At 53.0% G+C, this 12,458-nt stretch overlaps 1 protein-coding gene across 1 annotated transcript in view; it reads right to left on the bottom strand.

Moving 5' to 3' along the window:
* Positions 1-5,636: 5,636 nt before the first annotated feature.
* CBLC (Cbl proto-oncogene C) overlaps positions 5,637-12,458 on the bottom strand; it is an 18,162-nt gene continuing 11,340 nt past the window's right edge. The window contains exons 8-11 of the mRNA XM_004388828.1: positions 12,078-12,242; positions 11,674-11,754; positions 6,002-6,117; positions 5,637-5,700 (exon numbers count right to left, since the gene is read on the bottom strand). Coding sequence (XP_004388885.1) covers positions 5,637-5,700; positions 6,002-6,117; positions 11,674-11,754; positions 12,078-12,242 — 426 coding nt within the window. The remainder of the gene's footprint in view (positions 5,701-6,001; positions 6,118-11,673; positions 11,755-12,077; positions 12,243-12,458) is intronic.

Raw genomic sequence — 12,458 nt, 5'->3', positions numbered from 1 at the left:
CCGCCCCGCCCCGCCCTCCGGCCCCCCCGTCAATTCCCCCAGTCTGGGCGCGGGGCCAGGACCTCCCACTGCCCCGGAGCGGACCGCCCAGTGCACCGCGGGCTGACGGGCGCGGGGCTTCCTCCGCCCCTGAGTCCCGGCGTCCGGCTCGGCTGACCAGCGCTGGTGGCGGTGGCCTGACCAACCAGTCTAGCCTGTGGCCTGGGCTCTGACCTCACCCGGCCATCGCGGACCTCTCCCTCCTCAGTCTGTCCAGGGACTTTGGGGTCCTTCCCACTATGGCCAGTGACCTGGTCAATTTAAACCAGCAGACCCCAGTACAACCAGTGGCCTGCACTGTCCTCTCCCAGTGTCACTAGTGGCCCCCAGCATTACCAGGGACTCTCACTGGCCTCTCCTAGTCAACTAGCTTGACCAGTGGCCTGAGTTAGCCTCTCCCAGAACAACCCGTGAACCCCAGTTCTACCCAGTGGCCGGGGTAGGACTAATCACTCTGCCCAGTGGCTTCCAGCCTGCCCAGTGGCCTAGAACAGCTGCTGCCAGCATGCCCTCCCCTGTGGCCAGTGCTCTGAGCTGTTCTGGCCAGTGGTCTGGAACTGGCCAGTTCAATCTCATACCTAATGGTCTTCCGATCCCAGTTCCGCCCAGTCCTCTGCCATTGTGGGGGGAGGGAGGGGGTTGCCGGCTTTCTCCCCCGTGGGGCCCTCCCTTTCCGCCCCCGTCTCCAGGGAATCCCAGGAATGCCACCCCCCTTCCTCCTCCCTCTCCCCTGTGCATGCTCCCTCCCAGCCTTGAGGGGAAGGGAGGGAAGCAGGCTGGCAGAAGCAGGTGAGTGGGGGAGGGGAGAGGATCAGTGCACCTGGGGCTGCGGGGAGGGGCCCGGCCGGCCAGAAAGTGGGGGTCACAGGTCACACTGGAGGTCACAGGTCAGACTGCCCCGGAGGTTCCTCACAACCCAGGTCACTGTGGGGCAAAATGCCCCAGGCTGCTGGTTGGGCAGGGAGGTGGGGGTGGTCACTTGGGAGACGCTTGCCCTGGAGGCACTGATCAGAACCGGGAGTCGCTGGTCATGGTGGGAGAGGTTCAGAGGCCTCAGACAAAGTGTGGAGAGGGTCACATGAGACACAGAGGGGTCACTTAGATCACAGGTCAGCCTACGAGTATTGTCAGACTGGTCAAGGCTAATCATTCATTGCTCATTAGAAAACCAAAACCAAACCTCTTGCGTCAAGTTGATTCTGACTCATAATGACCCTACAGGACAGAGCAGAACTGCCCTATAGGGTTTCCAAGGAGCGGCTGGTGGATTTTAATTGCCGATGTTTTGGTTAGTAGCTGAGCTCTTCACCACTATGCCACCAGGGCTCCTCATTGCTCATACAGGAGATCAATCGTTACATGGGGTTGTTGTTGTTAGGTGCCCTGGAGTCGGTTCTGACACATAGTGACCCCATGTGACAGAGTAGAACTTCCCCATAGGGTTTTCTAGGTTGTAATCTACAAAGGCACATTGCCAGATCTTTCTCCTGCAGAGCTGCTGGGTAAGTTTGAACCACCAACCTTTCTGTTAGTAGCTGAGTGCTGAATTGTTGGTGCCACCAAGGCTCCTTGTTATACTTGGAAAAGTGACTTTTTAGTATTAGCCATACCATCTCCTCCAGGAAGCCCTCCGTACTCCCCAGGCTGAGTCAGCTGCCCCCTCTGGGCTCTTGCAGCTCCCTGGGTTCACCCATCTCAGCCCTGCCCACTCTGTATTGTCACTGTCTGGGGTCAGGTCTGTCTCCAGTACTCTGTGTCCCCAGCACTCTCCAGCACAAGCCCAGGCACAGAGCAGGCGCTGGGAAAAGGCTTGCAAGGCTCAAACTCAGGAGCACACAGGCTCACGTGCAGACCTCACCCAGGTTAGATCATCATAGAACACAGGGTACAACCTCACTCCTGGACCGGACCGTGCAGCCGCACTCCCAGACAGCAGCCCCGAGTGCTCCCAGGCATAAGCTCCCACACTGCCACCCCAGACACCCACTCCCAGCTCTTCTGCCCCCGGCTCGTGCACCTGCTGCCCTGGCCTGGATGGATATGGGTGGGTGCCGTCTCATCAGCCATCCCCCTTCCACCTTCCTCAGGCACCCAACCAGCTGACATTCTAGGTGAGGGAGAAGGAATACATTGAGTCTGTATGGAGAAGGAGCCCTGGTGGCATAAAACAGTTAAGCACTTGGCTGGCTGCTAACCAAAAGGCTGGCAGTTTGAACCCACCTAGCAGCTCCGCGGGAGAAAGACTTGACAATCCACTAAAGATTACAGCCTAGAAAACCCTATGGACAGGGGCAGATTAACCAGTAAGCAAGGTAAGCACTGGTTTACAGTAAGCAAGGTATGCATGGGCTTAATAGTGTTTACTTACTAAGCTGTAGTGCATAATTTCACATGGGTGAAAACAGGTGAAATTGTGCACTACAGATTAATAAGTAAACATAAATAAGCCCACGCATACCTTGCTTATTGGGTAATCCATCCCCGCCTATGGGGCAGTTCTACTCTCTCCTGCAGGGTCCCTATGAATCAGAATTGACTCGATGGCATACAACGACATATGGAGGAGGGAAGGATATAAACACCAGCTGTGGCCCTTTGCAGACTTGCAGAAACTAGTACTGTAACATCATGTGTCCTTGCCCCTACGGTTTATTTCCAAAGAACAGCCAGAGGGATCCCGTTATAATGTGAGTCAGATACCATCATTCTGCTCAGAATCCTCCCATGTGGCTCCCTTCTCACCCAGAGTGGTAGCTAAAGTTCTCTCCGCGGCTCACAAGGCCCTTGCTCTGGCCTCATTACCTCTCTGACCTATCTCTACTCCCTCCCCTTGCTAATTCTCCTCTAGCTACCAGGGTCTCGTTGCTTCCAGGCTTTCGGTTCAAAACACTATTGCCTTTGCAATTAGGTCTGCTGGGACACTCGCCCGGAAATCCACATAGCTCCCTCCCTCACCTGCTTCAAATCTTTTCTCCATCACCTCTCCAGAGAGCTTTCCTGGCCACCCCCCATTCCCTTTCTCTTACTTCATTTTTCCTCTATAGCATTTATCACCATCAGGTAGATTACATTGCATTATTTTTTTTTTTTTACTGTTTGTCTTGCCCGGTAAACAAGGAAACAGGAACTTCGCTTTGTTGGTTCCCGTATCTCCAGTAGCTCCGGCTGCTAACCCAAACCTCAGCAGTTTGAATCCACCAGGTGCTCCTTGGAAACCCTGTAGGGCAGTTCTACTCTGTCCTATAGGGTCACTATGAGTCGGAATTGACTCGACGGCAACGGGTTTGGTTTTGTTATCTCTGGTGCCTAGAACTGTGCTTGGCACGGGGAGGAGCTGAACAAATATTTGTGCAATGAATTATTTTGCCAATTCCATCCTTGCCCTGTTGGTGTTGTTATTGTTGTTGGGTGCCCTCTAGCCGATTCCAAGTCACAGCGATCCCATGTTGGAGAGTAGAACTGCCCCATAATTTTCTAGGCGGGAATCTTGACAGGAGCAGACTGCCACATCTTTCTCCCACGGAGCGGCTGGTGGGTTTGAACAGCTGACCTTTTGGTTAGCAGCCGAGTGCTTAACCACTGCTCCACCGGGGCTCCCTATGTCCCCTCCTGTAATATCTGTGCAGTTTTGTGACTCACATGTAACCACAGAATGTGGCAGAGATGATGCTGCATGACTTCTGAGATCAGCTCAGGAAAGACCATCTAGCTGCTGCCTTGTTCGCTGGAATATTTTCCATGAAGCTTTCAGCCACCATATAAGCAGTCGCACTGCATGGAGGCTGCCATGCTGTGCGGAAGCCCAAAGCAGCCAAAGCAGAGACCACACGGATAGGCTCTGAGGCTCCAGCTCCCAGCTGCTTCAGCTGCAGACACCGTTTGATTGCAACTGCAAGACCAATGCTAAGCCACAACCACCCAACTGAGCCCTTCCTAAAATCCTGGCCCACAGGAACCATGAGTAATAAAATGTTGTCGCTTAAGCCACTTTGTTTTGAAGTAATTTGTTATGGGCACTAGCTAATGAGAAGAGCAGCCACATCCTGTTTTCTAGGGCAGCAGAGGCAGCGAGGTGCATGCAGCGTCCAGTGGTCATTGGGGCACCAGCTTGTCCTCATCAGACCGGTTCTGTGATGTGATTGTGGCTGGGCTACCGTGGCTGGCCAGCTGCCAATGTTCTTGCTCATTTTCTGCTCCTGGTTCTCCAATCCCTCCTGGGATTCTGGGAGCGATCCAAAATCCTTTCAATAAATTCCCTTGCTGCCCCAGAGGTGGTTTCTGTTGCTTGGAACTAAATCTCGCATACATGCTTCTGTGCTCCTGGTATGCTGTCTTTTTCTCATCTTTTGAGTCTCAGCTCAGACAATGTCCCCTCCTCCTGGAAGCCCTCCCTGCCTGCCCAGGCTGGGTCAGCTGCCCCCTCGGGATTCCTGCAGTCCCCAGGGCCCCCTATCCCAGTTCTTCCCACTCTGGGCTGTCACTATCTGCGGACAGGTCTGTCTCCCCACTGGACTGTGAGCTCCTGGTTGGCAGGGCTGTGGCTGTGTCATCACTGCTGTGTTTCCAGCCTGGGGCTGGACACAAGGCGGGGGTTCAGGGAATGTGGACTGATTCAGACTAAAGTGAGAGAGGTAGTGTTGTTCACTCTAGGATTAGCGATGAGGTGGGGAGACACTTCCTCGGCTGGATTTAGACTGGAAGTTATTGGTACTTTGGGAGAAGGAGCCCAGATGGGAATAGAGGAAAGAGGGATGAGAACAGCAGGGGGTGGCAACACTGGGTACATAAACCTCAAGGAGACATGAGGTCTTTTTCTGTGACTAGGGACTTAGAACTTGGATAACTGGGTCTGGGTCCAGGAATTTTTTTGTCCCGATTGGAGCCCTGGTGGCGCAGCAGTTAAGAGCTACGGCTTCTAACCAAAAGGTTGGCAGTCTGAATCCACCAGCCGCTCCTTGGAAACCCTATGGGGCAGTTCTACTCTGTCCTATATGGTCACTATGAGTTGGAATCGACTTGATGGCAACTTTTTTTTTTTTTTTTTTAAGGTTTGGGGAGTACAGGGTAGATGCCTGATTTTCTGAAAGCCTGGGATTCTGGTGGTGCAGTGGTTAAAGAACTCAGCTGCTAACTAAAAGGTCAGTGGTTCGAATCCACCTGCCGCTTAGCGGGCGAAAGATGTGGCAGTCTGCTTCTGTAAAGATTCCAGCCTTGGAAACCCTACGGGGCAGTTCTACTCTGTCCTATTGGGTAGCTGTGAGTCAGCACTGACTTGAAGGCAATGGGTTTGGTTTTTTTGTGGGGGAAGGGTGGTGCTCTGGACTCCTAAGTCCTGAGGGCAGAAGTGAGGGTCTGAGGGAGGAGCCTAGGGGGTGGCAGATTCTGTGTGAAGGTCTGAGGGAAGAGGGGACTGGGGGCCCAGACTCCTGAGCCCAGAGGAGCTGGGTCCCTCACTCTCGGCTCTTTGATCCCAAACCTCCAGTGTTGGCCAGGTGGGGATCGGGCCTCAGGGACCACCCATTTCCAATGCCAAACTGCCCCCTGGTGGCTGCCTCACTCTTGCTCCACACTCCAGAGGACAGACCAGGCTTGGCAGTTTATTTCCGCTTCACAAACCCCTTCCAGCCCCTGGGGCTCTCTTTAGCGGCACATCTTGGTACCCTGTGAGGTGGAAAGAGAGGTAGGTTAGATCAGATCAGATCAAATCAGGGCTGTCTGGGGCAGGGCGGGGCAGGATGGGGCTAGGCCAGGGGAGGGAACCTGGAGAAAGAGAGGGAGACTCACCTGGCCTCCAGGCCTGGGCAGTAGCCAGGGAGGGATAGTCCTTGGAGGGAAGAATTTCCCTTTAGGAGTTTCTGCAATGGAGACAGTTGGAGGGGCCATTGATTTCCTGGGGTCCAGTGCTTCCCCTCCACCTCCTGACCCCCTCTTCCCACAGCTCCTGGCTCCCCCCTCCACTTACTCTGTGGGCCCCTCCCTGGTCTGGTGGCTGGAGTTGGCCTCCCACAAGACTGAGACCACAGTCTTAATTTTCGGCAGGGGCAAAGGGGCCTGAAGTCTGGGGAGGGCTGGAGGTGCCTGGAAGGGAGAAGAGGGAGAAATATCAGAGCTGAGCCGTGGCCCGGGCTCCATGTTTTGTCTCACAGGCCCAGACAGTGATGGGGGTGGTATCGTGGGGCCTTGTCCCCAGTCCATGCTGCTTTCTCCCTTGCACCTTTGCATTGAATAAGAAGTTGTTTTAAGTTTGTCCATTTATCCATCCATACATCTATTCATCCATCCATCTGCCTTTCCATCCATCCATCTCCCCACCTATTCATCTATCCATCTGTTTCTCCGTATGACCACCCACCTATCCATCCATCCATTCACCTATCCATCCATCCATCCATCCATATTTCCATCCATCCACCTGTCTTTCCATCCATCCATCCATCCATTCATCCATTTACCCACCTATCCATCCATCCATCCATTTACCCACCTATCCCTCCAACCATTCATCCATCTGTCTCTCCATCCTTCCACCCACCTATCCATTCACCCATCCACCCATCTATCCATCCATGCACCTACCTATCCATCCAGCCACCCACCTATCCATCCATCCATCTTTCCTTCCTTCCATCCATCCATGCATCCATTCATCCATTTACCCACCTATCCATCCATCCATCCATTTACCCACCTATCCATCCATCCATTCATCCATCTGTCTCTCCATCCTTCCACCCACCTATCCATTCACCCATCCACCCATCTATCCATCCATGCACCTACCTATCCATCCATCCACCCACCTATCCATCCATCCGTCTTTCCTTCCATCTGTCCATCCACTCATCCCTCCATCTGTTCATTCAATCACTCCACAAACATTTCCTGAGCACCTACAGTTCTGGGTTGGCTCTGAAGAGACAGCCGTGAACAAGATAGACAAAAATCTCTGCCCTTATGGAGCTGATGTTCTACTCAGCAAGAGACTTACTGTGCATAATCAATGCACGAACAAGGAGATATCTCCGAGAGTGTTACACGTTCTCCAGAGAACTGAAACATGCATGGGGAGAATGTCCAGAGACAGGACAGTGGTGGAGGAAGGCTTCTCTGAGGAGGGGACAATTGAACAGAAAGAAGCCTGAATGCTAGAAGGATCTGGCTGCAGGAGGTGGGCGGGGTGGGAAGGGATCAGATCCGCAGGCCTTGTGGGCCCTGCAGAGGACTTTGGCTTCAATTCTCAGAGCCCCGGGGAGCTAGTGAGGGCTTCTGAGAGGTGAGGGAGGGGATCCAACTCAGGCTACACACGCCCAATTTCACTGACTTCCCCAAACCTGTGGGGCTTGTGTCATGCTTGTCCCTGTTCTCCACATAGGGACACTGGGGCACAGAGAGTTCCCTAGCAGTGAGTGGGGGCACTGAGATTTGAGCCAGGGTCCCACCGACTGACAATGTTGCCCCCTAGAGGTGGGTTTCTCAGACGGAGAATAGCGCTGTGCAGACAGCATCCCCAGCCGAGGGAACCCACAGCCACGAGTTGATCCCGACTCATAGCGACCCTATTAGGATGGAGTAGAACTGCCCCATAGGGTTTCCAAGGCTGGAATCTTTACGGAAGCAGACTGCCACATCTTCTTCCCATGGAGCCGCTGGTGTGTTTGAACCACGGACCGACCTTCTGGTTAGCAGCCGAGCACTTAACCACTGCACCATCGAGGGAATAGCAAGTGCAGATCATGACCACAGTGACCCTGACCCTTCACAGAGTCCTCACCTGGGCCTCTGCACCATCCCATCCAGTCCCCACAAAAGCTCCACGTGGCTGAGACTAGCACCACTCCCGTTTTACAGATGAGGTAATCGAGGCCCACAGAGGAAATGGAATATGAGCTTTGGGGTCTGGAGTCAGGAGGTTCCAGTGCTGACTCCACTAGCTACGAGCTGGGCGGCTTTCAGATCTGCGAGCCTGAGTGTCTCCCTCTGGATAATAGGATCATAATAGTACCTAACTCATCGCGCTGCCATGACAATTAAATAAGTATGTTAAAAAGCAGTGCCACAAGGAAAATATTAGCCCAAGAGACAGAAGGGCCACGTAAGCCAGAGGCTTCATCAGCCTGAGACCAGAAGAACTAGATGGTACCCGGCTACCACCAATGACCATCCTGCCAGGGAACACAACAGAGAGTCCCTGATGGGGTAGGAGAAAGGTGGGCTGCAGAAACTCAAATTCTAGTACGAAGACCAGACTTAATGGTCTGACCGAGACTGGAGGAACCCCAGAAAGCACGGCCCCTACATTCTCTATCAGCCCAGAACTAAAACAATTCCTGAGGCCAGCTCTTCAGACAAAGATTAGACTGGACTGTGGGACATGAAATGATACTCGCGAAGCGTGTGCTTCTTAGCTCAAGTAGATACATGAGACTAAATGGGCAGCTCCTGTCCGGAGGTGAGATGAGAAGGCAAAGAGGATCAGGAGCTGGTTGAACGGACACAGGAAATGCGGGGTAGAAAGGAGGAGTGTGCTGTCACAGTATAGGGAGAGCAACTAGGGTCACATAACAATGTAGGTACAAATTTTTAGATAAGAGACTCACTTGAAATGTAAACTTTCACTTAAAACACAACAACAAACAAAAAAAAAAACAAAATAAAAAAAGCAGCGCCAGGCACAGGTTGTTGGTAGCTGCAGTCGAGTCCGGTCCCCAACTCACGGGGACCCCATGCACAAGGGAACAAAACGTTACCCAGTCCTGCGCCATCCCTATGACTGGTTGGGGATTGGACCGCTGTGATCCAGAGGGTTTTTATCGACTGATTTTTGGAAGTAGATTGCCAGGCCTTTCTTCCTAGTCTGTCTTACTCTGGAAGCTCTGCTGAAACCTGCTCAACATCATAGCAACACGAAAGCCCCCACTGACAGCCTGCAATGGTGGCTGTGCATGAGGTGTGTTGGCTGGGAATCGAACCTGGGCCTCCCGCGTGGAAGGCGAGAGTTCTACCACTGACCCACGAGTACCCCTTTTCCAGTTGCCTCACTGCGAAGTAGCAAAGCCCAGTGAGCACCCGGGGCTGCCTCTTCTGCAGCAGGCTTTGAAGGGTGGAGGAGTAGGAGTTGATTGGGCTTTGAATCAGCCAGGGTCTCTGGAGAAGAGAGAAAGGCCGGAAGGGGAGGGCACAGCCCAAGCAAAAGTGTCACCATCTGACCAGAGGTACCCATGAGCCAGCAGTGCTGGCTGTGCCCCCTCACTGTCCTCAGGGAGCCAGCTGAGTGCCTCCTAATGTTTCCATTTTCATTTGGCTGAGGGTTGCATCTGTTTTTAGCTTTGCTGGCTAGTCTCACCGCCACCCCCCCTTCCTGCTCGCTTTCTTGTTTGCTGTGGCCGAATAATGTTCCCGGACTTCCTGAGCTGTTTGTTTGAAGGCAGCGCAGTATTGATTTAACCCTGCCCACAGAGATCTGCCCCTCCCCAGTGGAGGACTGGGGTCCTGAAAAATCCTGGGGAGGTGCAGGGGTCGGGGCAGAGAGAAAGCAACGCTGGGGCTTTGACTTGCTTATGCATTTGCTTAAAACAAAAGCAGAAGGGTTGGGGGGCTTTAAGGCCCCCCAGAGGAGCCCTGGTGGTGTCAGCACTTGGCTGCTAACCAAACGGTCAGCAGTTTGAACCTACCAGATACTCCTTGGGAGAAAGATGTGGTAGTCGGCTTCCATAAAGATTCCAGCCCTGGAAACCCTATGGAGGCAGTTCTACTCTGTTCTATGGGGTCGCTATGAGCCGGAATCGACTTGACGGCAATGGTTTGGTTTTTTCCTAACGTCCCCAACACTGGCTTCTCCTCTTTCAGGCTATGTGGCTTTGGGCAGATGAAATCACCTTTCTAAGCTTATTTCTTCTAGAAAATGGGGAGAAGAACATTATCCACTTCAGAGGGCTGTTGGGAAGACTCAGTGCAACGTATTCACTCAACACCTACTTATTGCGCACCTACTGTGTGTCAACATTGATGATGCAGTGGTAAAATTCTCACCTTCCGTGCAAGAGACCCGGGTTCGACTTCTGGCCAATGCACCTCATGCACAGCCACCACCCGACTGTCAGTGGAGGCTTGTGTGTTACTGTGATGCTGAGCAGATTTCAGCAGAGCTTCCAGACTAAGATGGGCTAAGAATAGAGGCCTGGCAATCTACTTCTGCCAATCAGCCTATGAGAACCCTATGGATCATGTGGTTTGATCTGCAACCAATCACGGGGATGGCGCAGGACTGGACAGCATTTGGTTCTGTTGTGCACGGGGTAGCAATGAGTCAGGGCCAACTCAGCGACAGCTGACAACAACTGTGTGTCAGGCACTGTTCTATACTCTGGAAATACAACGGAGAATAAGGTGCCTCGGAAGACAGGTCTAGCCATCTGCTTCCAAAAGGTCACAGCCTTGAAAATCCTATGGACACTCTGACTGGGATCACAACAGAGGGTCCTAGACAGAGTGGGAGCAAAATTGTAGAACAAAAAATCAAATTCACAAAAAAGACCAGAGTTACTGTTCTGACGGAGACTAAAGGAACCCCTGAGACTATGACCCTTAGACATCCTTCTGAACCGGAACTGCAGCCATTCCTGGAGACCACCTTTCAGCCAAAACATAGGCTGGCCCATAAAATAAACAATAACACCGCGAGGAACATGCTTCTTCAAACAATCAATTATACGAGATCAAAAGGGCGACATGTACCTAAAAGCAAAGATGAGAAGGCAGGAAGGGGTGGAAAATTAGGACGACAGGAAATGGGGAAACTATGACAGAAATGGGGAGAGTACTGACACGTCGTAGGGAATCAAACCAGTGTTATGGAACGCTTTGTGTCCAAACTATTGAATGGGAAACTAATTTGCTCTGTAAAGTCTCACCTAATGCACAATAAATTAAAAAAAGAAAAAACCCTATGGAGCCCTTCTAGTCTGCATAGATGGGCTTGCTAGGAGTCAGAATGGACTCTGACAGCAATTAACAACAACAAGACAAAGGCCTAACCTTCTGGGGTGGTTACAACCTACTGATGGTGGTGCCATGCAGTCAAGTCGATCCCAACCATAACGACCCTATAGGACAGAGTAGAACTGCACCACAGGATTTCCAAAGCTGTAATCTTTACAGAAGCAGACTGCCACATCTTTCTCCTGTGGAACAGCTGCTGGGTTTGAACCGCCGACCTTTCAGTTAGCAGCTGAGCACTTAACCACAAAGCTATATGCTCAGACAAGTGGTAAAGAGCTGTCAAAATACAGCAAAGCCAGGGGATGGAGGGATGAGGGTGCTATTCTCAACAGGTGGTCAGGAAGGCCTCTCTGAGGAGGGGGTGAGAAAGTGAGCCTAGAGGAAAAGAGATCCAGGTAGAGGGAACAGCTGGTGCAAAGGCCCTGAGGTGGGACATGCCCGGGTTGCTGGAGGAAGAGCCAGAAAGCCAGGGAGGCAAGAGAGAAATAGGAGAAGAGGGTCACAGAGGGGTGTAAACAGGGGCAGAAGGGGAGGGGTCTGGCCTGGCCCCCCAGGGAGTCCAGTCAGGCCAGGGACCCTGAGGCTGAGCGAGACCCAAGTGGACTCCCCCCAACCCAGTCCCAGTGCCTGACTCACCACATTTAGATGGCCTCCACTTCTGGGTCTTGTGGGGGATAGATCTAGCCGAGGGGGGAGAGGGGGCGCTGAAGGAGCCACCTGGGGATACAGAGGGTGAGAGGGGTTATGAGCTGCCATTCTCTCCTCACCCCTATAACCTCTTGCCTGGGGTCCTGGCATATAGGCACTGTTCTCATTTAGGGAGATATAATGGAGGATAAGACAAAGTCCTAACCCTCAGGGGGTTACAATTCGAGAAAGCTCCAGCCCCAGACCCCTGGGGAATCAAAAGTCCAGGCCCCCAGGACCCAAGAATCCTGTCACCATCCCCCTTGTTCCCTCAGACCCAGGAGTCCATCAGCTCCCCCGCCCCCATCAGGTCCCAGGAATTCCAGCCCCATCTCCTGCCTGACCCTGCTTACCTGCTCCATCTCCTCCTCCCTGTCTTCCTGGTCACTGCTGTCCCCTGAGTCCTCAGTGGCGGCAGACCTGGCCCCCACTGGCCTCCCTGGGAATTGCTGAACACTGATGGGCTCTTGGCCCTTGATCTCGCAGCGGCAGAAGGGGCAGGTCTGGCTGTCTGAGTGCTGGGGGAGGTGAGAGGGGAAGGTCAGGGGCTCCCTGTTCTCCACCATGTCCTTCCATCCCCAGCAGAGTGATGGAGAGGACAGACAGGGCAGGCAGGAAATAGAGAGGGAGAGAATGAGAGACAGAGACTGAGAGAGGATGAGAGACAGAGGATGAGAGAGACTGAGAGAGAGGCTGAGAGACAGAGAATGACAGAGACTGAGAGGATGAGAGAC

Source organism: Trichechus manatus, unplaced genomic scaffold (genome assembly GCF_000243295.1).
Source record: "Trichechus manatus latirostris isolate Lorelei unplaced genomic scaffold, TriManLat1.0 scaffold00216, whole genome shotgun sequence".
Classification (NCBI taxonomy): domain Eukaryota; kingdom Metazoa; phylum Chordata; class Mammalia; order Sirenia; family Trichechidae; genus Trichechus; species Trichechus manatus.
The sequence above is the reverse complement of the archived record's forward strand: the minus strand, read 5'-3'. Positions and strand labels throughout refer to the sequence as shown.